Genomic DNA, 25,550 nt, shown 5'->3' with positions numbered 1-25,550 from the left:
AACTCTTGTGTGGTCTAACTTAAAAACTATTTGCATCTTCTAACTGGGTAGAAATTATTAACATACTCCTGGAAAATCAGTCAATGATATCCTGTTAACTTCTGTCGTATCATCTGCCCATTCAACAATTTGCATCACCAAGATAAAGAACTGTTTAAAAGGTTTCAGAATCCTGATGCAAAAGTTCTAAGTATTATTTGAAATCATAGTATTTACTCTCATAAAGTCACAATTTCCTGATAAGTACACAAAGATATTAAATTTTCTAATCTAAAATGCTTCATGCATTGTTATTCTCACAAGGATTTTACATGCTTGAAATTTTACAAAATTCAGTCACTCACTGCTATGGTCTGAATGGTTTTGCCCTCTTCCCCCAATTCATTTGTTAAAATCTAAGAAGTGGGGTCTTTAGGAGATCCTTAGGTGATGGCAAAGATCCCATGAATGGGATTAGTGCCTTTATAAAAGAGCCTGAGGGAGCTTGTTTGCCCCTCCGATCCTGTGAGGACAAATTGAGAAGCCACCATCTCCGAAGCAGAGAGGGCGCCCTCATCAGACACTGAATTTGCTGGTGCTTTGATGTTGGATTTCCCAGTCTCCAAAACTGTGAAGAAACAAATTCCTGTGGTTTATAAATTACCCAGTCTAAGGTATTTTGCTATAGCAGCCTGAACAGACTAGGACAGTCACTATATGAATATATAAGTGATATTTCTAAATGAAACTGTGATAGGAATACCCAAAGGTCTGGTTTAGTAAAGATGATCTAATGATTTGATAGAGTCTGAGCAAAGTGGAAAACCAGTCTTACCTGAAATGTGTTAAGTGTCTCTGGATGTCAAGGTCTAGAATTGGAGTAGGTCTGGAGGATCCCAGTGGTGATCTATCTTGGCTCAAGAGGTCTTGGAATTCTTTACAAATTTGTCTAAAATAAAAGATTCAAAATTGAAAAATGGGGCTTTAATTATATCCCATGATACTTCACCAAACATTTGTTCTCTCTTTTAAAGAGGAACAGATAAAACGTTATAAAGCAACCTCCAAAGTTCCATCCACAGTGCACAGTTGAGGTTCACAATAGTGACTTTGCTCTCAAGGCCTACAGGATAATCATAGAACATTTCAAGCAAATAACAGTCCATGGCCACCGACAGAATCAATGTTTATTTTTAAGGTGAATAATCATCAATTAATCTCAGGATAAGAGAAAATTTATGTAAAAGGATCATAATTAATAATTGCTTTTAAAAATATCTAAATGTGATTTTTAGGGACATTACAAGAGTGCTTCAAAAAGACAATATGAACCTTACCATGAACTTTTTGAAGTATCCTCATATATCTATAAACAAATTTAGTTAAAGTTATAAGCTTACCTCAGAGCCATGATTCAAGTAGATTTGGAAAATCCTTTTTCCCAATATCGTAGTATCACAAAGACTCTTGTGGACTAATTTTGTATTTTAATATTTGAAGCAGATAATCACTTATACATAATTTAGTCTATTAGCATCACAAAAATGGTTACCTCATGTTCCATGTAAGCTGATTTCCTGCAAAAAGTACCCTCAAGGGCATCTTTCTGCTGTCTTTCTTGCTTTAAATGGTTATAATGTCTGGTCAATGGTTTCAGTTTATTCACAGCATTTCTGTGTATGTTGAATGACAGTAAAGCCAAATTATATAAATCTAAAGAACTAGAATACTGTACATAGGAAAAAACAGGTTTTTCTTTTGTGTGTGTGTGTGACTGGTAAGGGGATCGCAACCCTTGGCTTGGTGTCGCCCGCACCGCGCTCAGCCAGTGAGCGCACTGGCCATCCCTATATAGGATCCGAAACCACGGCCTCGGTGCTCCCAGCACTGCTGTGCTCCCAGCGCCACACTCACCCGAGTGAGCCACGGGGTCGGCCCAAAAACAGGTTTTTAAAAAACAACAAAACACTAAATTAATGCAGTAGCTGGAGAGTGAAGTAAACGACTGCCAAGGAATTGCTCAAAGGTGTCCATTATTTAAAGTGAGGCCACTCCACATTCAAGGCATAATATGATTGTGATTAGGTTTTTTGTCTGTTTCAACAGACAAAATAATGTAGCTCTGATTATGATTATCCATGTAGCCAACAACAAGTAGAAAAGGGTCAGATTATCCCAAGTGAACATGGGCCCACGCACTATTCTGCTCCAAAGAATATGTGTCTTTAACAAATAACTCCTAAAAAGTGACAAAATATCTTGAAGTACAAATAATTTATCACTGAGTTAAAATCAGCAAGGAATTATTTATCATTAGGTGTCTAAAATTTATTGAATTCTGTCAAAAATCATTTGTTGTAGTCTTTTTTTTTAATGGACAATGAGCTTATTGCCAGTGTTCAAATATTGTGATATTGAGTCATTTCACAAAATTTGCCTTATTCACTTTTCAGAATACAGGTGAAAGTAAGAGTCCCAGGAAGAGGAAAAACAAAGTTCTTATCAGCTTAAATAAAACAAGATCCTCCACATCTCCCTTTTCATATTTTGGTTGAGTTTCTGAGATATAGCCTCTAAATTAAAATGTTAAAATGCTTTTAACAACTGTGTGTGTCTACTTTCATTGAGAATATTTGCTCTGAACTTCTCACTGTTCCCAGTGAGATTCAGTTGGCTATCTTTTAGGTGTATTGACTTTTAATTAATTAATTTATTTATTGACAGCTGGCTTGTAAAGGGATCTGAACATTTGACCACGGTGTTATAACACCATGCTGTAACCAACTGAGCTCACCAACCAGCCCAATGACTGTATTTTAATAGATGAATGCAACTTAAACTATGTTTAAGATGCCATTTTGTAGAGGCATCATCAATTACCTCATCTTTGTATTGTTTATTAGAGTTAGAGGTCTTGCTTTCTTTGCTTTTAGAAGATTTCTAACTAAGTTTTAAATATACTCTACTGCTATCATTACTCAAACTAATGATACAAATTACTGTGTGGTAAGCCACCACTATAATTCATTCCTACAAAGAAAGATTGGAGCTGTTTTAAGACCAGTCTTTCAATTTTTTAACAGATTCAAATAAATTTTAAAAAATTAAAATAAAGTTAGAAACATTGCTTTAGTTCTTGTGGCATGACACCAGAATTATTAGGATAATTAAATAAACTAATTTATAAGTTGACAAATCAACATTGTTTCTATATTAACAATACAGCAATAAAATTGATGAAATGAGGAAAAGGCAAAGTGTGGAAGAATTTTACTGATGCTAAATAGTTCAACTATATCACATGTGAAGTTTTATTAGGAGTAGTATTAGAATTCTCAACCTTTTATATTAAATTCTGCTTTTTGTTTGTTTTGGCAGCTGGCTGGTACAGGGATCTGAATCCTTGATAAATTCTGCTTTTTTACTTATTGACTTAGGACAGCTTCTAGACTTAAAAACAGATGACAATCCTGCAGATTCCCCTTAGACGATTATCATCATCATCTTATTAGGAGAGTTACGGAATTATTTTTATGATTAGTTTCATTCTTACTTAAATTTTTATTTATGTAGCTGCAATAAGAAATAGTCTTATACCTCAAAACAAAATGTCACCTTGTAAATTATGTAACACAAGATTATCTTTGATGAATCATACATTCTAAGTTTATCACTTACATCATTGCCCTCAAGAGTGTAAGTTTTTAGCTGATGTCTGAATTTAAAGTTCTATATTTCTCTTTCTGATGATTAACATTATGGTAACATTCAATTAATATTATGGTAACATTCAATTAAAAAAACATTCTGCTTTACTTTAATGCAGATCAAATGTTAAGCATATTTAGTTCTAAATTCAACGACAAGGTTGAAATATATTTTCTATTAACCAAAGAGACAAATGTTTTGTCTGCTACATTTTTATTATTTTTATTTTTAGTTTTTTGCCTGTATTAATAACAGAGTATATTTTATATCCTTGAAACAAATGTTGAAGTACATAATTGAAACATTGAATCCCATGGTTTTTTCCTCTTGTGTTCATTTTCAAAATTTCAGAGTTCTGTGTAGTTTTGCAGTATTTAGTCATACCAGGTTAGTATATTTTACAAATATTTGTCTTCTTTTTCTTTATTAAGAATATTCATGATATACAAAGCTCATTGTCATCCCTCCTACCCATGATGTGAGGACCAGATTAATACTGGGGGCAGACCCCTTACCAGAAATTACTTTTGCACCACTCGTCTCCCCCCAATTATCCTCCAACCTCCCTCCTGCTCCCCCTCTCCCCCCCCACTCCACTATGTAGCTCTAGGAATGTTCTCTCCCTCTGTAAGGCCATGGCACTACTGTGATCTTTCTTTCCTTCCTTCCTTTCTCTCTTAGCTCCGACATATGAGTGAGCACATGCGGTATTTATCCTTCTGTGCTTTGCTTATTTCACTCAGCATAAGTTTCTCCAGGTTCATCCATGTTGTTGCAACATTTTTAAAATTCAAAAATTATCTCAGTTTCTCTATACAAACACATGGAAATTAAACAGCATTCTACTTAATGACATATGGGTCCAAGAAGAAATCAAGCAGGAAATCAAAAAGTTTATTGAAACTAATGAAAACAATGATACATCATACCAAAACCTGTGGGATACTGCAAAAGCAGTATTGAGGGGAAAATTTATTGCATTAAATGCTCACTTCAGAAGAATGGAAAGATGGCAAGTGAACAACCTAACACTTCACCTTAAAGAACTAGAAAAACAAGAACAATCCAATCCTAAAGTTAGCAGACGGAAAGAAATCATTAAGATCAGAGCAGAACTGAATGAAATTGAAAACCAAAAAACAATTCAAAAGATCAACGAATCAAAAAGTTGGTTTTTTGAAAAGATAAATAAAATTGACAAACCATTAGCATGGCTAACAAAAAAAAGAAGAGAGAAGACTCAAATAACAAAAATTAGAAATGAAAAAGGCGATATTACAACTGATTCATCTGAAATACAAGGAATCATTCGAGACTACTATAAACAACTATACGCCAACAAATTTGAAAATCTGGAGGAAATGGATAAATTTCTGGACACACACAAGCTCCCAAAACTGAACCGTGAAGACGTAGAAAATTTGAACAGACCAATAACAATAAAGGAGATTGAAGCTGTTATCAGAAGGCTCCCAACAAAGAAAAGCCCAGGACCAGATGGATTCACAGCAGAATTTTACCAAACATTCAAAGAGGAATTGACACCGATTCTTTACAAACTATTCCAAAAGATTGAAACGGACGCAAATCTCCCAAATTCATTCTATGAAGCAAACATCATCCTGATACCAAAACCAGGTAAAGATATAACCAAAAAAGAAAACTACAGGCCGATATCCTTGATGAATATAGATGCAAAAATCCTCACTAAAATACTAGCAAACAGAATACAGCAACACATACGAAAAATTATTCATCACGATCAAGTGGGATTCATCCCAGGGATGCAAGGTTGGTTCAACATACGCAAATCAATAAATGTGATACACCATATTAATAAACTCAAACACAAGGACCATATGATCATCTCTATAGATGCTGAAAAAGCATTTGATAAAGTTCAGCACTCATTCATGACAAAGACCCTCTATAAGTTAGGTATAGAGGGAAAGTATCTCAACATAATTAAAGCCATATATGCCAAACCCACTGCCAATATCATCCTGAATGGGGAAAAGCTGAAAGCTTTTCCTTTAAGAACAGGCACTAGACAAGGATGCCCACTCTCACCACTCCTATTCAACATAGTGTTGGAAGTACTAGCCAGAGCAATCAGAGAAGAGAAGGAAATAAAGGGCATCCAGATTGGAAAAGATGAAGTCAAACTGTCCCTGTTTGCAGATGACATGATCCTATATATCGAACAGCCTAAAACCTCTACAAAAAAACTGTTGGAATTGATAAATGATTTCAGCACAGTAGCAGGATACCAAATCAACACACAAAAATCAGTAGCATTTCTTTTCTCCAATAGTGAACATGCAGAAGGAGAAATCAAGAAAGCCTGCCCATTTACAATAGCCACCAAAAAAATAAAATACTTAGGAATTGAGTTAACCAAGGAGGTGAAAAATCTCTATAATGAGAACTACAAACCACTGCTGAGAGAAATTAGAGAGGATACAAGAAGATGGAAAGATATTCCATGCTCTTGGATTGGAAGAATCAACATAGTGAAAATGTCCATACTACCCAAAGTGATATACAAATTCAATGCAATCCCCATCAAAATTCCAAAGACATTTTTCTCAGAAATGGAAAAAACTATTCAGACATTTATATGGAACAATAAAAGACCACGAATAGCCAAAGCAATGCTCAGCAAAAAAAATAAAGCTGGAGGCATAACACTACCTGACTTTAAGCTATACTACAAAGCTATAATAACCAAAACAGTATGGTACTGGCATAAAAACAGACACACTGACCAATGGAATAGAATAGAGAATCCAGAAATCAACCCTCACACTTACTGCCATCTGATCTTTGACAAAGGCACCAAGCCTATTCACTGGGGAAAGGACTGCCTCTTCAGCAAGTGGTGCTGGGATAACTGGATATCGATATGCAGGAGAATGAAACTAGATCCATACCTCTCACCGTATACTAAAATCAACTCAAAATGGATTAAGGATTTAAATATACACCCTGAAACAATAAAACTTCTTAAAGAAAACATAGGGGAAACACTTCAGGAAATAGGACTGGGCACAGACTTCATGAATACGACCCCAAAAGCACGGGCAACCAAAGGAAAAATAAACAAATGGGATTATATCAAACTAAAAAGCTTCTGCACAGCAAAAGAAACAATTAACAGAGTTAAAAGACAACCAACAGAGTGGGAGAAAATATTTGCAAAATATACATCTGACAAAGGATTAATATCCAGAATATATAAGGAACTCAAACAACTTTACAAGAAGAAAACTAGCAACCCAATTAAAAAATGGGCAAAAGAGCTAAGTAGGCATTTCTCTAAGGAAGATATCCAAATGGCCAACAGACATATGAAAAAATGCTCAACATCACTCAGCATCCGGGAAATGCAAATCAAAACCACATTGAGATACCATCTAACCCCAGTTAGGATGGCTAAAATCCAAAAGACTATGAACGATAAATGCTGGCGAGGCTGCGGAGAAAAAGGAACTCTCATACATTGTTGGTGGGACTGCAAAATGGTGCAGCCTCTATGGAAAATGGTATGGAGGTTCCTTAAACAATTGCAAATAGATCTACCATACGACCCAGCCATCCCACTGTTGGGAATATACCCAGAGGAATGGAAATCATCAAGTCGAAGGTATACCTGTTCCCCAATGTTCATCGCAGCACTCTTTACAATAGCCAAGAGTTGGAACCAGCCCAAATGCCCATCATCAGATGAGTGGATACGGAAAATGTGGTACATCTACACAATGGAATACTACTCAGCTATAAAAACGAATGAAATACTGCCATTTGCAACAACATGGATGGACCTCGAGAGAATTATATTAAGTGAAACAAGTCAGGCACAGAAAGAGAAATACCACATGTTCTCACTTATTGGTGGGAGCTAAAAATTAATATATAAATTCACACACACACATACACACATACACACACAAACCGGGGGGGGGGGGAAGAAGATATAACAACCACAATTATTTGAAATTGATACAACAAGCAAACAGAAAGGACATTGTTGGGGGGGAGGGGGGAGGGAGAAGGGAGGGAGGTTTTGGTGATGGGGAGCATTAATCAGCTACAATGTATGTCGACAAAATAAAATTTAAAAAAAAAAAAAAAATTATCTCAGTTTCTATCCTTCCACTGAAATAATTGTCTAAATTACATGAAAATATTTGGTTAATCAACAAAACAACAGAAAAAAAGAGGAATTAGAAGAGTAATGGCACTTAATCAATGGGCTTTTCATACAATTGTATACTTGGCAATATACTTAAATACAACTGTACCTGTTATTCATAAGGTAAAAAAGAAATATGTAAGGCCAATCTGGCAATGCAAACCAGCAATTGGATCTCCCATCCAGTGAAGTTTGGATTTCACATACATTTTGATAAAGTTGTCAAAGTTTTATGAACAAAGGCAAGTTGACTGGAATGTAATGAATATCCATGGATGTTACTTATCCAATGCTTTACAATTGGTGGGAAATTAAAAACCACTCAGAGCTCAGAATGCATGTTGGATCTGTTTATATGTTGCAAAAGAGGCGTCTTATTTCTACTCACTCTTAATTTATCTACTTATATTGATTACTGGTTGTATTGTCCATGTTTGCTATGACTGCATTGTCTCTGATCTTTTAATTGTAATTCCACATTGTGTAATAAGAATATGGGATGTATAAAATAACAAAAAAGGCAAAAAATTTATAGAGACTGTATCCTAATTTCTAGATATTTATGACATATTTACTCTCCAGTAAAATAAGTTAACTGGAACTAGAGAACTCAGTTCTTGCTTGACATTTAATGGTCTGCAAATGTCCAACTACAGGCGGAGAGATCAAAGAACATGGCATGGTCTCATGATGCTTTATAAAATTAAAGTTCAAAATATCACCCCAAATAATATACATTACTTAGTTCACAGTTTTTAAAAAAATACTACTACCTGATTGAATACACTATTCTAAAATTAATGTTTCAGCATAACTTTGGACAATATAAAAGTATTTCTTTTATTTCCCTCAAATGCTTCTATCATTTACTTCTGTGAAAACAAAATCTCAGTACCAATCTGAATGCATTCAGAGACTCTGAAATATTTCAAGACAGTGATGAACCACCCCCTCACCCCCCGAATAGGAACTTGTATTTAGAATGTTGATAGTGGTCATGGTGAACAGTTACAGAACCATTCTGTGGGAAGCATGACAAGAAGAAGAGTTTCCTCGGATTAAGGAGTGAAAATCTTAGAAAATGCATGATGAGACCACAAGCAAGTAATTACAAGGTAGAAAAAATAAAAGTGTTTCCTTTGGATTATTAATGGTATGGAGGTTCCTCAAACAACTACAGATAGAACTGCATACCATCCAGTAATCCCGCTACTGGTTATATACCCAAAGGAATGGAAATCAACATGGCAAAGAGATACCTGCACTCCCATGTTTATTGCTGCTCTATTTCCAATAGCAAGAATTGGAACCATCCTCAATGTCCATTGTCATACTAGGTAAGGAAAATGTGGAATATTTACAATGGAATACTACTCTGCCATAAAAAAGAATGAAATACTGTCACTCATAGCAACATGGGTGAACTTAGAGAAAATTACATTATGTGAAATAAGCCAGGCACAGACAGAGAAATACCATATATCCTCACTCATAAGTGGGAGATAAAAAAAAATTAAAATAAATAAATAAATAAAGAAAGAAAGAAAGAAAGAAAGAAAGAAAGAAAGAAAGAAAGAAAGATACAGCAAACACAATAATACACTAAATTTTCAAAAGAAGAGAACAGAAGTGAGGTTACCCGAGGTGGGAAAGAGGGAGGGGAAGGGGATAAAGGAAGAATTAGTAAAGGGCTATGAAAAATGTTTACATTGTATAATATTAAATATACTAATTATTTTGATTTGAGCATCACATATTGCACACAGGTATTGTTATCCAACTCTGTACCTCACATATATGTACAATCAACTTGGTTTCAATTAACAACAACAAAAAAAGAAATAACAGTATCATTAAGAGGTATCACATGGGTATGCATATTGGGAAATCTGCATAATCCTGCCAGCTAGAATGATATATGCCTTGGGAAAACCAGGAGATATGACCTAACTTCTAGTACTATACAATACTATTAATCTGTGAAAAGTCTATCTTTCTTCTGAGGCTATATTAAAGGTTCAAACTAACTAACTATATGTACTTTCAATTCCTTCTGGAGAAACTGAAATATGATAATGAAGACACCTCTGGGTTAAGAAACTATTTGGAAGAAGGGAGGAATACAAACAAAATAGAAGCAAAGACCGCTCCAGAAGATAAGCCACCCGAAATGTACAGATTTAGGTCTTTCCATTAACAAGTTTTCAGTAGCTTCCACAGCACCAAGTTTATCTCCAGATTTTAAGTTCAAGTTTTATAACTGCTTTATCATTTTCTTTCTCTGCCTTTTGTCTTTATTCTCTCTTTCTGTGATTCCTTTCCCTTTTATCTCATTTCATTTGTTTTCTTTGCTTTTGCAACCAACTTTTGTTTTTCCTCTCTTTGGGAGAAAATGAGACAATCATGGTACTCTTAGAAGAGTAAGGCATAAATATAATCCTAAACCCAAACTGTGACAGTGACAAACAATGCACAAATCCCAATTAAGGGACTCAAGTATCTTGAGCAAACCTACTAGATGGTAGGTGTCCCATATAACCTCTTAAATTTGTAAAAAGACCTATATTACATTAGAACCTGGTGAAAGAGGGAATATTTAGTTTTGGTTTTATACAATTTAAGTATGTTGTAGAGTAGTTAAATAACTATTTTCATCAGTTTCTTAGAAGCAATGTTTCTAATACTATCTACCTTATACATTACCTTAAAAAGTTTTCCCCAAATAAGAAACTAAGTTATGAATGATAATTTAACCGCTTGGAACTATCAGTTCTAAAATTGAATATAGAGTTAGTGAATCACTTAAGATTATTAATGGCCTATATGTAGCAATAACATTTCAATAAAGAAAAGATAGCAAGAATTAGTTACCACCTGAAGGATTTTTCTCTAAAACTTTTGAATGTGACTTGCAGTGGTACTTAATGGTTCCACTGGGTTTTCACACAGTAAATGGTAGTCTTCTCATAAATTATCAAAGAACTTTCAAGTATGAGGTAATTCAGAAGTCATCTTATGCAGGCTTCCCTGTTTTCTATTGTATTGATACATTTGCCTACATTATTTGCCTGGTTATTTTAATTCCCATTTTAATTGGGCTTTTTACAATTTTCAGAAGCTGTCACCTACATTATATCTTTTTAAAAAGAAAATATCTGTCTATGGGGGTGGGGAAGTTAAGGCAATGCAGGAATTATTTGCTTAATTAGACACAAAAGAAAAGGGGGCACCGATGGTGATCCTTGGTCCCAGAGGCCTCCCTGTACCCCTCATGCATCTGTGTCCTCGTCTTTTGTCACATTCCCCAAACATTCACAGTGTTTTTAGATCTTTATCCTCAGTTATTAAGGCACAATGAATGCCTTAGACCAAACACTTGCTAAATATATTTTTCTCCTGGGAATTTCTGTATATTCTGGAGAGGTTTCTAAGAATTTTGTTCAGTTTCAATGATAGCTCCATCCCTGATCAAAGGCAGTATGTGAACCTTGTCATAGGTGCGGAGGAGTGGAGGGTTCTTGTTTAATATATTCAGCTGTTTGTTTTAGAGAACTGATGTTTTCTAGGCTGTTTCCCTCATTCAAAGAAAATGGAAACAGTGAGGACCAAGGCACATTGATGCTTCCCCATTCTGCTTACTTGGTCGCCAGGATCATCTTTTTTCTTGCTGTCTGTTCTTTCTGTTCCATATGTTGTCTGGCAAGATGTTCTCCTACTGCTTTGGCTGGAAACTCTGTTTCACAAGTGTAGCCAAAATCCCGAGCCAAATGCAAAGCTTCCCCTGTTGGCAGACAACACAAGTCAGTTTCTTACCAATATCTAACCTTAATAGCAGTAATACTTTACATTTTCCTCAAGCCTCACTCCTGGTTGTGGTCAGATGAATCATTTTTCCTGTTTAACCTAAACAATTGAAGAGAAAGGACTTTTTTGGAAGGGGTGGTGCAAAAGGATGAGGAAAAACTGAGGATCCGAGAAGCAACTTACAGGCAGGGATATATGGAAAATCGAAGGGAAAAACCAGAAACAGTCCAGGAGTTTTGACTCCCCTAGTAGCTCTGGTCATTATAACAGACTCATTTCCAAGATTCCACACATAAATTCCCAAAGGAAAAAGCTCTCTAGATGTGTCATTTTGATGCTGCTAGACCTACAAACTATTCTCAGAATATCTGAACTACTCAGATTCCTTTTCCATGAGACTTATTAAAATATCTAGCAAAGGGCCTAAATAATTTTTCAAAGAAGTTGGAACACTTTGGAAAACAAAGTAAATGAATTATGTCAATTTTATAACACTACCTTGTTAAAGACAGTATCTTATATGATTATACAACTAGCATTATCAGGCCTTATGTAAGGCTTCAGTACATTATAGTGCTAGGTATAATGTTTAACTATAGTAAAATCATAAATAACTTTTGTTTTTCACAAAATCTTAAACCCAAGTAAATTTTTAAGAGATAGGGTAAAAATGGCTTTTCAGCAAAGCGAGATAGTGATGGAAATCAATCTGGAAAACAACAGTTAGTATTTTTAAAGCTTAATCAAGCCAAATCTTACCTGGCATTAAACCTTTTGAAAAAACAAACTTTCGTGGCATATATACTAAGACCCTACTTTGTTCAAGGCACAGTGCAAGGTAGGAGTAATGAGAACTGCAGGGAGAGACCAAAGATTACTCTGTCTCCGGGAAGATGACAGTCATAGCAGTAATAGTAGCAATAACAACAACAAACCAAATGCCCTAACAGCACTTTACAATTTTCATTGCACCTATATAAACTTTATACATGTATATAATCTATACATTCTTATTAATATTGTGGTGACCAAGATATTGTATTGCAAGTATCAAATGAGTTGTAGAGATAAAGTGTTTTACAGAAGTTGAAAGGAGGAGAAGGTGGTAATCATGGAAAGGTGGCCCAAAAGACACATAGTTCACCAAATTCTGCCAAGAAGAAATAATATAGTCAGGCTTGATGACCAAATCATATGAAACTAGTTTGGTGATGGGCCATAGTGACAGTCTAGTGATGGATTTGGTCCTGCTTTATACTCACATAATAACAAAGTATTCTATGAGTTAATACCAGGAAGAAATAAAAGTAGATATATAGAGGAGGAGGAGGAAAAGTTTATAGGTAGACAAAGTAACAAAATAGGCTAGTTAATATCAAAGAACGACAAAGAAAATTAACGAAACTAGGAAGACATTTTAAGATGGTGTAGAGTTGAAAAAATATAATCCTTACAGCAATTTTCCCCTTAAACTATTCTTGCCTTTCTTACAACTAAAAATCCTAGGGAAAAAAATATATAAATCAATTCTTAAAGATTTTTTCCAAACGTTATTATGAAAAATTTCAAACATATTGCAAAGTTGAAACAATTTTACAGTTAACACCTGTATGTCCACCGTTAATAATATACTGAACTTGCTTTATCACATATCAATTCATCTTTCTATTCTTCTATTCATTATCATCCCAATATTAATATTGATGCATTTTGGGGTAAATTATAAACCTCAGCATCCATCTTCCTAAAAACTTCAGCATGTATATTATTAACTGGGGCTCAACATTTGCTTATAGTTTGCTTTCTAAAAGCTTTATCTCAAAATTTTCCCTGACATATATAAAGAAAATGAATTAAGAAGACTAAGAACTCTTTAATGATAGTTTATTTGTATGATTTATGCCTAATGACTAATTATGAACTGGTGGGTCCTGTCCTTATTTAAGTGACAGTAAAGCATACTTAGACAATGAAAAGATCCACTGTGACTGATATGCAAATATTAGTTAATATTCTGATTCAATGTGTACAAATATAAAATTAACCAAGCTCAAAATTGGACTTGCATTTATGCAAGTTATATTTTTTATTTATGTTACCAACAGACACTAATGTTGCCATTTATTTATTTTTATCCATTCATTCATACTGTAACCATTTCTTTAATTCCCACAATGTGAGAGGCCCTGTTCCAAGCCTTGGCAAAAATGCTAATTTAATATAAAACAATATTGCAGTGAAGTAAATGTATTAGTGCAGATAATGTTTTGTGAACTAGCCAATCAGCCCCTCACCCTCATTTCAAATGAGCAGTAGCAGGTCTTTAATTGGGATTTTTATATTCATTTGTTAGAGAACATCATTGCTTTTTCTTCCATTTAAAATATAGAGATGATATAACTAGTAGAAATAGTCTCTATATTCATTAGTCTGAGCAGTGCTAGTTTAATGAAGGGTCGCAGTTTTGAATAAAACTGCAACATACCACCAATATTTTACAGGTTTTTATTACCAATAATTTATTATCCTATCCAATTAGGAAAGAAAATGTGTGTATATTTGGAAGAATAAATGGCACAAAGATTTTTTTAAAGGGCACTATAATGCCATATAGGATGGTCACTATTGCTAGAAAAATGACAGAGGGGGATAATCTGAGAAATTTCAAATTTGAAGGTAAAAAATATTTTAAATATTGACCCATCTAATAATGCTAAAGCACCTGACCAGAGGGTAAACTGATATGGACCTTAGAACTCAAAAGTATCTTCCAACTAACATAATATCACCATCTGCAGTATCATGTTTATACAGCAAGTCAAGTTATATATACTGATGTAGCTGTACACTGCATTGTTCACACAGAAATAGATATTTAAAGAACATTTTTACAGAGACTATTTTATGTGTAATTTTCCTCTACTGTTTGCTCAATAGTGGGAAAAACGAAACAGTGCAAACAGGAGGATGGCAGCATGCCTCTTGAATTTTGTGCTAAAACCTGATTCTTGAGGATTTGTCCCATTTTATGCAAAGCTCTCACCGTGTGGTAGTTTTAAAAACAGTTTGAGTGGAACAGCTGCTATTTACATTTACACTGACAGCCAGATCCTTCCTTCTCTTAGTTCTGTTTATTGCTTTCTACTGCCTGCGATGTAACATTGTTACAGGATGTATAGCGATGCTACATCAAAAGAAGTGGCAAGTGAAGACACTCTGATACATAGTTAAAATGTGTATATCATGCCACAAAAGCTTTGTGTGTGAGGACCCAAGAATGAATGAATAAATGGATTCATGAATTAAAATACACACAATATTCAGGAACAATGACAAGTCTATAGTTAAATTGCTTACAGCAGATGCTTTAGGTTCAAGATGCATAGCTTTAAGAAAAAGAAAAATTTTAGGATCAGAAAAGCATAGGAATAAGACTTTAGGAGATCTGACTGATTTGTAAAACTAAAGACCTACAAGCTTTTGTGTTTCTGTGGTGGAACAAATGCCTATTTGAATGACAAGCAGGTGCAGTAACCTGTGGTGGAAAGAGCAGTCCAGGAAGAATGGAGAACATTTCCCCTTCTATTCCCACTATATCAGATATGGCTGCTGTCACCTCATTTCTGCGAGAGATGAGGTAGGATACTCTAGTTTTGTTTTTTTGTTTTTTATTTTTCAGAGTGGATTTAAGCTATTCCTTTATTTCAATGAAATATGTCATTTGGCTGTCTACCCTCTTTATTATTATTATTTTTCCTTAACACAACTGAAGCAACACACTAATTTTGATAAATATGCCCATTTTATTTCACATCATTTCAACAATTACGTATTTTAGAAGTAGGATACATGGGTGTCTAGGGGAGTGCAAGGCCTTAGGCTTCATGTGCAAAGTAATATCCCCACCCTCCCAAAAAGATGAGGGATATTTAATTTTTTTTTTATAGTAACAGCAGCAAGTGATGACTTATATTAAATAATTCTCTTAAAAAGCAGACATGTGCAAATTCCAGAACACGGGAGGAACATAAAAAGATGATTTGCTCCCTGTTTTCAGGGAATTCATTTTTCCACACCTCAAAGTAAAAAGTAAAAAATTAGGGAAAAATATCAGAAAAAAAAAACTTTAATGACATTCACTGGTGCTGTCCTGAAATGGAAATTTAATGGAAAAATGTTTCCTGATGAGAAGTTAATCACATGTGTATTAAGCAGTGCTTCTACATTGTTATTCACTAGATTTTTTTTTCCAGCTGTCACTGTAAAAATATTGCCTTGAAAACAATTCAAGTTTAACTTTGTATTACCATACCCAATGTTATTAAGTAGAAGCAACAATTCATATGTGTTAAATTCCATTCCCTTAACTATGTTTTTAATCTTATTTTCGTGTATGGGAAAACAGCACATCTAAATCTAAGGGATTATTCCAAGAAGTATCTATTAGAAAGCAAATTTGAAAATATTTCAAACCTGGATATTATATTAAATAAATTGTCTTATAATATCAAGCTGTAGTAAACCCTAGGGCTGAATAACAAAGTAGTAAATGTATCTGTTATAGGTTTTTCAAACTATTCTGAAAGGAATACGGTCTACAACACTATACGTCATACAGTCTAGGACATATATAGGTGCCTTATACCCTGGTAGTTTCCCTAGCTTAATGATAATTTTGTTCAAACACCAACACTTTGTTTTTCAAAGTAATAGTTTTGTTCCTCAGTCAATGTCCTGTAGTTAATACAGTATCTGATTCATAATAGGCACTCAGTAGACATTGGTTAAATTAAAATGCTTTCAAATATTGTGTTGGTTAACTATAATAGTCTTATAAGACATCCCCTTCAGAGAATACAGAGAAAAACTAGAGCAAAAGAGACATGCTAGAATTAAATACAGATAGGAAGCCTATGAAAATAGAAAATATTACTATATCAGTGGAGCCATTTTAAAAAAGAGATTATATTTGAAGGCAGGGTTACTTAACCCTTGCTACTCCTATAACCCAGTCTTTTGCTTTTAAAAAAAGTTTGAGTTCTACCCCATATCATTTAATCTCTGTGAGGGCATGTGCATTTTTTGAAAGCTCCTGAAGCACTTCTCTCAAACCAAGGTTGAAAACTACTGCCCTAAGCTGAAGAGAAAGTATTATGTAGGGATGGACTGTACATATTCCCAGAATATAATTATTCCGTGACTTATACAAAAGGAAAACAGTCACTATTGAGTTAATATTAACCTGTAGGAATGTCTAGCTAGGTTCTCACATGATGAGTTCTGCTGTATTTGGCTGATATGGTGTAAACTTTCGAAACAAAACAGAAGATGGGGTAATAGAAGAAGAGATAGCATTGTTAGGGAAACAAAGATATTAGTTTATTGAAAATGTACATTTGTACAGGGAGACTTAGAAAAAGATGAAGCTCGCTATTCAAGTTACTAGAGAAAAATGGATTATCAAAAAAGGTGTTAGGACAACCGGGTGACCATCTGGAAAAATAAAAATAAAAACAAAAACAAATAAAATTGGATCTATACATCCAACAACTAAACAAAGTCCAGATGAATTCAAATTTTAAGCTTAAAAAATAAAACCACAAAGTAATTAGAAGATAACATTGAATAATTTTGTAATTTTGGAATTTTTAAAAAATGCATTTAAAAGTATTATAATAAAAGTGAAAAGCCATCTTTTCTCATATTGAAATATGATTATATCAATATTAAAAAGTTCTGCATGACAAAGATGTAACAAGCAAGCAAACAAACAAGAACTCATAACAGACAACGAGAACTGGATGTGGGGAGGTCTGCAAGTCATATCAGAGACATATAGCCAATTTTCCTAATATATAAAGAGCACTACAAATCAATGAGAAAATACCAAAAATTACCCCATAAATACAAAGTAAATGAATAGACAGAAAAGCTCATAAAAGTCTAAGAATATGCTCAACATCCTTCCTAATAGAGGAAGCTTTTTCTTAACCAGTTAAATTAGCAAAGATCCAAAAATTGATAAAACCCTGTATAAGCTAGTGTACAGGTGTGAAATCACTCATTGTAGCACTATCTGTAATAGCCCAAAGCTGAAAACACCTAAATGATATTTAGAAGACTGGTTAAATAAATCATGATACACTCATTCAATAGAATATCATGACTGTTTAAAATAATGAACAACTTGTTAGCACTGAAAAAAGAATGACCACTAAGACAAAATGTGAAAAATTAAAGTGTAAAATAGTGTGCACAGAATGCTGTAGTTTCTTTGAAAAATGAAAAAAAATGCATACACACATATATCCTTGGAAGGAAACAGAGAAACTAATAAGACTTGTTTTCTTCTGGGAAGAGAACTGAATGGCTGGGGAAAGGAAGTATTTCACTACATACCCTTCTATAACTTTTACATTTTGTACCATTTTTATGCATTATCTATTTAAAATTATATTAATTAAAATGTAAAATTACTTTCTGCCCTGTTCTTAGAAATATTTAATTCTGAGCTCAAATATTTGGTGTAAATTAAACATGGGTAATTCCAAAACTTCCATTGTTATTCAATATGAATTAGATATCAATCAGAATAATAACAGTTGTGATGGAGTTTGGATAAGTTGTCGCCTCCAAAACTCATGTAGAAATTTGATCTACAATGTGGTAGTGTTGGAAACTGATTGAGTCATGAGGACAGATCCCTCATGAATGGATTAATGCTCTTGCTCTTTTAGTTCCCGCAGAGCTTGTTGCTTAAAAAAGACCCTGGCACCTTCTCTTTCTCTCTTGCTTCCTCTTGCCATGTGATCTGCTTGTACCTGCCGGCTCCCTGCCACTTTTCTGCCATGAGTAGAAGCATCCTGAGGCCCGTGCCAGATGCAGCTGTCCCAGAATCGTAAGCCAAATAAACCTCTTTCCTGTATAAATTATCCAGTCTCAGGTATTCTGTTATAGCAACACAAAACAGACTAAAACAAGTTGACAATTTGATTAGAATATCTCTGAATTTTGATAAATATAAATAATGGAAAAATGCAGAAATTAAGCATTTAAGAAGTACATTAGTTGAGCCATAACCTTTGAAAGGGAGAATCACAGAAAAAGAAAAAGAAGAAAGTCACTAGGGAAAGAATGTAGAGATGTGCTTTTAAGTGAGCATCAATCTTTGCAAGAGTGAGTAATGAGCTGGACCGAAGGATGCAAGGGCAGAATTGAGACAAATAGGTTTGGATACATTTGCCTTTTTGTGCCACAGTCACCACAAGTGAGTACAGCAGTTTAAGAACACCCAAGCAAATAGTCAGATACAAAGGCATATGTGTAATATCCTGTTTCCTATGCCTCTACATGCAAACACACTTTCCCCCTAAAAATGAATGAAATCACAAAATTCAGGTCAGGGGAGTGATATTAGGAAGTAAACTTAAGAAGATATTCTCTCAGATATTTGTCTATTTGTTCATAATATTATATGATAAAAATCTCAGATTCATTGAGGCCAGCTGTTGAATCCTGATAAATGTAAATTCTTTGATATTAGATAATAATATTTAATTATTTAACAATATTTAATTGTTACCTAATTACTAATTACCAGTGCAGTCTCCTAGATAGAAACTATTCTGTACCTAGAACAAGTAATTTACAGATAAGACAATACTTACTGCTCTGGAGAAAAAAAAAGACATTTCCAAAAGAGACCTTAAAATGAGTAACTAACATAGGCTCTACTAGCGTTTAACTTATTGAGCCCAATTCCACAGGCAACTTTGAAATGCAAAACTGTGCCCGAGAAGACATTATCAATACCAAAGTGTTTGAGTGCAAAAGGGAACACCAAGGTTCCCAAGTAATTAGGCTTTTCCAGTTGACTGACTGAAGTGGGCACCAATTAGAGATATTATGGCAAGAGGTCAATGCACTGTCCTTTTCATATCACATACAGTTTTAGAAGAAAGCTACCTAAAGTGGAAATATAATACCTGGAGAAGGCCAGTATAGGTTTTGTTTTGAGATGATGGTCCTTTGAGGCATGCAAGCATACCATGAGTCCCTTGAGGATAGCCTTTTGGCTCCACATGACCCAAGAGCTCATTGCTGGCATGTGTGTGAGGCCAATGAGAATATCAACTTTGTCCTAAACACCATGAGACCAACATCTAATACTAAGCATGTTCTAAACAGATATTATCACTAGTACTCGGCAAAAGGATTCTGGTATTTAAAGCCTACAAGTCTCAAGCAGTGAATACTTCTTCCTAAAATAAAAAAGCCATGGACTAATCACATCAATAAAACTTGCTTGATAAATTTCATCTAAGAATAAGTTCATTGGCAAGCGGTTGCTTCTTCCTAGCTTACTAGAAATACAATCATTTAGGCTCAGGATTAAGACAGAAGGGACATAACACTAAGTGACAGGATTAATTTCAACTACGTTTTTGGCTGTTTAGCTGGAGTAAAAGAAAGTTTTAGAGGATAATCTTATAACGAACTAACTAAACTAACTAACTAAATTGGCACTCTTGAAAATATAATGGACTCTATTGATAATTATTCCAGAAAAGAAGAATAAACCAAGATTTAATGTCCCCCTAATTTTGAGGGTTTAAGTGAAATCAGAAGGTTCATCAGGATTTAAAAACCTTGTACTAATGGATGTAAGAAAGCTCAAGAAAATTGTTTAGGATTCCTAGCAGCAGAGGAGGTCCAATCCAATCCTAAAAATCAGGCTCAAGGATTGATACCTTCTTTCTATCCTTCAGTTTTACTTTATTTAAATTCAGTAGCAACTCAGCAGTGCAACTGGTCATAGTCCATGCCACAAAAACAAATCTGAATGGAAAATACACTGTGGTGTTGCAAACCAAAAGACCTGAGTTCTTGTTCTTGTTGCACCCAATTGTATAATCCTGTGCAGAACAGTTAATCTGACTGTGCCTTCATTGTCTCATTTAAGACTAATGATAACTAAAATTTATTGAGCATTAATTTTATGCCAAGTGTTTTGCAAATATTCTGACTTAACCATTACAACAACCTTATGAGGAGGGTACAATTATTACTTCTACTTTATAGATAAGGATCCTGATGCTTAGAGAGATTATATGTCTTCCCTTATAGCAAGTGATAGAAGTAAATTCAAAAGTTTATTTGATTCTAGAAGCTACACTCCTAACTACTATACTCTAGTGCCTTAGAATACTCAATCTTTCTTTTCCTCTAGGGCTAAGGTTTTATGATGTAAGTAAATTTCACTATTCAGCAGCATTGCTATTTAAGGGGAAGAAAACTAGAGGACAGGTAGTAATTTTTATTAAATGTCTCTAAGCCACTTTGGTGCCAAGTGTTTAATCTATCTGAATGTAGTTAATCTTACAAAATACACACAGAGAAAATGTTGTGGTAGACCATCACAAATTTGTCTTTTCTTTACATACTATGGAGTTCTTACTGAGAAGACTCTGCCCAGTTAGAGACTGCATTTTCTAGCACAGCCACTCCCACCCCTGCAATTAGGTATGGCCATGTGTCTAGTTCAGAGCAGGGTCTGGAAGCTTATATTTTTTGAAGCTAAAGAAGAAAGCAACACTGACAAATGGCTTAAACTAAAAAAAGAGTAAATGGAGATCATAACACAATTTTTGGAAGTGATATCTTTTCTTTTGCGATGGACACCTGCCATGGTCCCATGTTGTTTAACACACACACACGCACACACACACACACGCGCACACACACACACACACACACACACACAGAGTTTGATCTCCTATCACAACAAACTGTAACCCAACGTATTTATATTTAAGGACCTAAACAAACAGTGCTTTCAGAACCCTAGGTGTTGCCTGAGAATGTTATATGAGCTTTCAGAAATGCAGCAAAACTGTCCCAAGAAAGCACCCACTCAGGCAAACAGAACTTCCTTTCAGCAACACTTTGCAATGTCAGCCATCTTGGAAAAACACCATCTTCTTGGTGAGAGGAGAGTGAAGGGCAGGAATGACCAGATCACTGACTCCTTGTATTTAACAACCACCAACTCTGCAAAGGTTGTTTTGGAGTAAAATAAAGGAAGGGCAGCTACAGAAGTTGTGAATTCATAAGTAATAAACATATAGCAAGGATGTTGGAACTAGAAGTATAATATTGGTCAAATTCTTTGAATGTTTTCCAGAGATAGAATTATTTTCACTCTAGAAGAGTCTAGAATGATTCCAGTGTCTCCTCAGGAAGATCAGTGCATTGGGTTAAGCAAGTCTAAGCCACCCTATTTTCCATATATCGATACCTCTGATATTATAGATACTAGAATAAACAAAGGAGAAGTCAGATCAATGTGTTTAAGAAGGGAAATGGAAAGAATGGGCTTATAATAAAGTGGGGTATAAGAAGTTCTGCTTAGTCATTAGTTACATATACTCAGACCTCCTTAGATGAAGATATATGGGTAAAAAAAGGAACAAGATCTGGTATTGCATCTATTGGACTCGGAATTCAAATATTTCTACCTTATTCTAGGTAAAATATGTTATGTGGACACCAAAAATCCCCACTCTAAATATCTGCCTTACTAAAATGTTCACTTTTCAAACAATTTTATCAGGTGAAAAGAGGCAGTCCGTCTCAAGTTCCTCATTGCGTTGCTTACTAGATGCAATGATATTTGTAGCAAAGATGTTGTGAATAATTAAAATATAGCATGAATTTGTATTAAATAGCCCTGCCTTATAAATCTCTAAAATAATCTCTAAAAATAATGACTCTAATTTGTGGATGTGAGAACAATGCTAGGATGGAACTATTAGTAGAGTGACCCATTTAAAAGGAATACAGAAAAAGTGACTTTTAAGATTATTAAAAAACAAAATGATTGAAAATCCAAGGCAATTGTAGAAACCTAGGAATATCACAATGAAACCTATGTCAGTGACAGGGATTATGTTTGAAAGAAAAATGTCCATTTGCTCATTTAAATCTTCACCATAATAAGGCACCTTACTGTTCATTGATTGGACCTTTACAGAGATTATATCATCTCTACATGGAGGGGTTGTCAGGGTTTCCACACACTACTCCTTCATTTGTATTCCTATCAAAATATTAGCAGTGGCAAGGCTGCAGTGTATTCTAATCTTCCCCAGAAAGGGGCAAAGACAAATACTATAAAGTCATAGAAATTCGACCTTCATGATGTTTATTTCTAAGTCTGGTCTATGAGAAATACAGTCCATTGGATATTTTCTTTCTTGTGTTCATGTACTGCCCCAAAATGAATGGTATGTGGTTGAATCACACAGTAATGTATTGGGCCCTCAGGATGTTTGAGAAACTAATAGTATAGTCATGGCTAGACTCCTCCATAAGAGTTTCAAGCAAGAGTTTTAAGAGATATTTAAGAGAACCTAAATTACTCTATTGGTGATTAAAATTCACATGTGGGTTAATATAGAAAATCCAGGAGATAAATGGGAGAGGTTAGTTAAAATACTGTTAAAAAACAAAACAAAACAGTATTCTTTCCCACAAGACCATAGGCTTATAAGAAAGCTGATGGACCATTTTTAGATGGTTAGGAATCTAGTTTTAGAATACCTGGGGAAAAAAATCTAAAATGTTGCCTACTCTTTCAAAAATATTTGATTGAGGGGGGAACAATATTACTGAAAGACATGTTCAATTCACTGGCTTATAAATACCAAGCTGTAAATATGGTGAAGGTTGTGTAGTTTAAAACTGTGCAAATAGGACAAACTTCAGATCCATGTGGGCTCAAAAAGGATCAAGGTCCCAAAAATGTTGAAAAGAAGCATCAACTATTTCCGTGTCCAGGAGGCTGATAAATTAGAGTTGGGTCACTATCATTCTGTATGCATACAACATCATCTGCACATTCCAAGGGCCATGAGCCTAGTGCAGAACATAGCGTCTTGGTTGCCAGAGTCATCAGCTTTCACTATCAACCCAGCAAAAATGTGGGAAAAAAATATGTAAGACAGTCTTTAACAAAGAGGTTGTTCTTCTTGTCCACCCAGGGTTATAATGAAGCCTCTTTTAACTTAGATGAAATGTCCTTGTTTGTGCAATATTAGCTTCTCCTCATATTCTAAGATAACTTGTAGTGTTCTAAGCTGTGGGCCATAACTCATGACTTAACAGTGAGTTTTGAAATAAAGTTAGTGGATTTACAACAAGTATCAAAAAAGAACACAAAATATGAAGTAGAATAAAAATATAAAAGAACATTGAAGATATAATGAAACTTCAAATGTTGTGTGTATGTGAGAGCGGGTTGGAGGATCATAATATGTGGGAAGTTGAGGGATGCAAAAGGTTCCTTCGTCCCTAAATCTCTTTTCCACAGTCTGTCAAAGTGCCTGGAATTCAACAGAAAAAAATTACTGTACATTATGATGATTTTGAGGATTTCAAAAACACCAAATTAAGGTAAGATGCACCTGGGAAGAATAAAATCTTAAGTTTCATTAGCCAAAGCTGATAGGTATCTGTGAGCAGAGGCCAAATGAATAGAACACAAGACAGACATTTTTGTGATAGAGAGGTATGCTGAAAGAGTAGATAGCAAGACCTCAGAGAGCATCCTAGGATTTCACATATTAGACCTGCACCCTTACTGTTAACGCAGATCAGTGATTCCCATACAGAATAACCCACTTGGCTACTGTGAAGACCAATAAGAGTTGCAAACATATTATTTTACAGCTCTTACATTTGTATTGGCTAGTACTTTCACAGACGCTATGCAGAAAGGACTTTCCTGGGGTCTTTAATTTTTCACACTCACTACAAATTTCATGGGAATTCATAGTCAGTTCATTCTGGATAGTGGGAAGGATCCCAAGGAACAGTTAAATCAAAGATACCTAAAGATCATTATATATCAAAATCACCCAGGGAGTTTGAAAAAATATAGATGCCTGGACCATGCCCTCAGACTGAGATTCAGACTGGGAGGGACCCAGGTACTTTTTAACAAAACTTCTCAGTTGATTCTACTGTGAAGTTGGGTTGGAGAAGCACTCAAGTTCTCCCATCCACATGATTCTTGAATCTTCTCTATTATATCCTGAACAACTGTTTTGTTCTATTTTTAAGCAACAATAATTTGAACAATATTTTTACTTCAAATGAGCAGAGCTCTGTCCCCCTTTAGAATCAACCTATTAGTCATTTTTTTCTACTTTGCCCTTCCCCCAGAACTCCCAACCCTTATGGAGAGATGATAGGTCAAATTCCTTCACCATATGTCAGCCTACCCTATCAGGCAAACAAAGCGCAAGTCCTAGAACACAGCAACAGTAACGCTTATTAAATGTTAGTTGCCAATGATATTATTGTTGTGGTTGTTATCATTACTGCTAGTAGGGAACACATGACTGTTAACAGCAAAATCACCAAAGTGATTTTGCCAAGACAAGTGTCAAAAACACACTACTTCTCAATGTTGTACCGTAAATGCTATATGGCAAACACTTGAAAAACATGGGTTTGAACTGCACAGGTCCACTTAAAAATGGATTGGTTTTACAAATTTATAAATGGATCTTCAACTGCACAGGGGGCTGGCACTCCTAAAATCTTCATTGTTCAAGGTTCAACTGTATATTCATAATCTGGATAAAGGCAAGATGTTTGTTGTTGTGTTTCACTCATTTACCACTTCCTACAGTGCCAAATAGACAAATAACTGATGCAAAAAAAGTGTCACAGGTGAGGCTTGGCAAAAAGGCCTCTGGCTTTCATATTTAAAGCAATAGCATTCTACAGAGTATGGTGCCGACAACACCAAGGTCCATGGTTTGATCCCTGCACAGGCCAGCGCCAAAACAAACAGATG

The 25,550-nt window shown here is 34.8% G+C and overlaps 1 protein-coding gene across 1 annotated transcript in view; it reads right to left on the bottom strand.

Annotated features, from left to right (window-relative positions):
* TFAP2D (transcription factor AP-2 delta) overlaps nucleotides 1-25,550 on the bottom strand; it is a 62,635-nt gene that overhangs the window by 21,163 nt on the left and 15,922 nt on the right. Inside the window, exons 6-7 of the mRNA XM_063098129.1 lie at nucleotides 11,522-11,663; nucleotides 815-928 (exon numbers count right to left, since the gene is read on the bottom strand). Of these exons, the coding sequence (XP_062954199.1) occupies nucleotides 815-928; nucleotides 11,522-11,663 (256 nt within the window). The remainder of the gene's footprint in view (nucleotides 1-814; nucleotides 929-11,521; nucleotides 11,664-25,550) is intronic.

Source organism: Cynocephalus volans, chromosome 5, assembly GCF_027409185.1.
Source record: "Cynocephalus volans isolate mCynVol1 chromosome 5, mCynVol1.pri, whole genome shotgun sequence".
Classification (NCBI taxonomy): Eukaryota; Metazoa; Chordata; class Mammalia; order Dermoptera; family Cynocephalidae; genus Cynocephalus; species Cynocephalus volans.
Note: the sequence above shows the minus strand (reverse complement) of the source record. Positions and strands in the feature narration are given on the sequence as shown.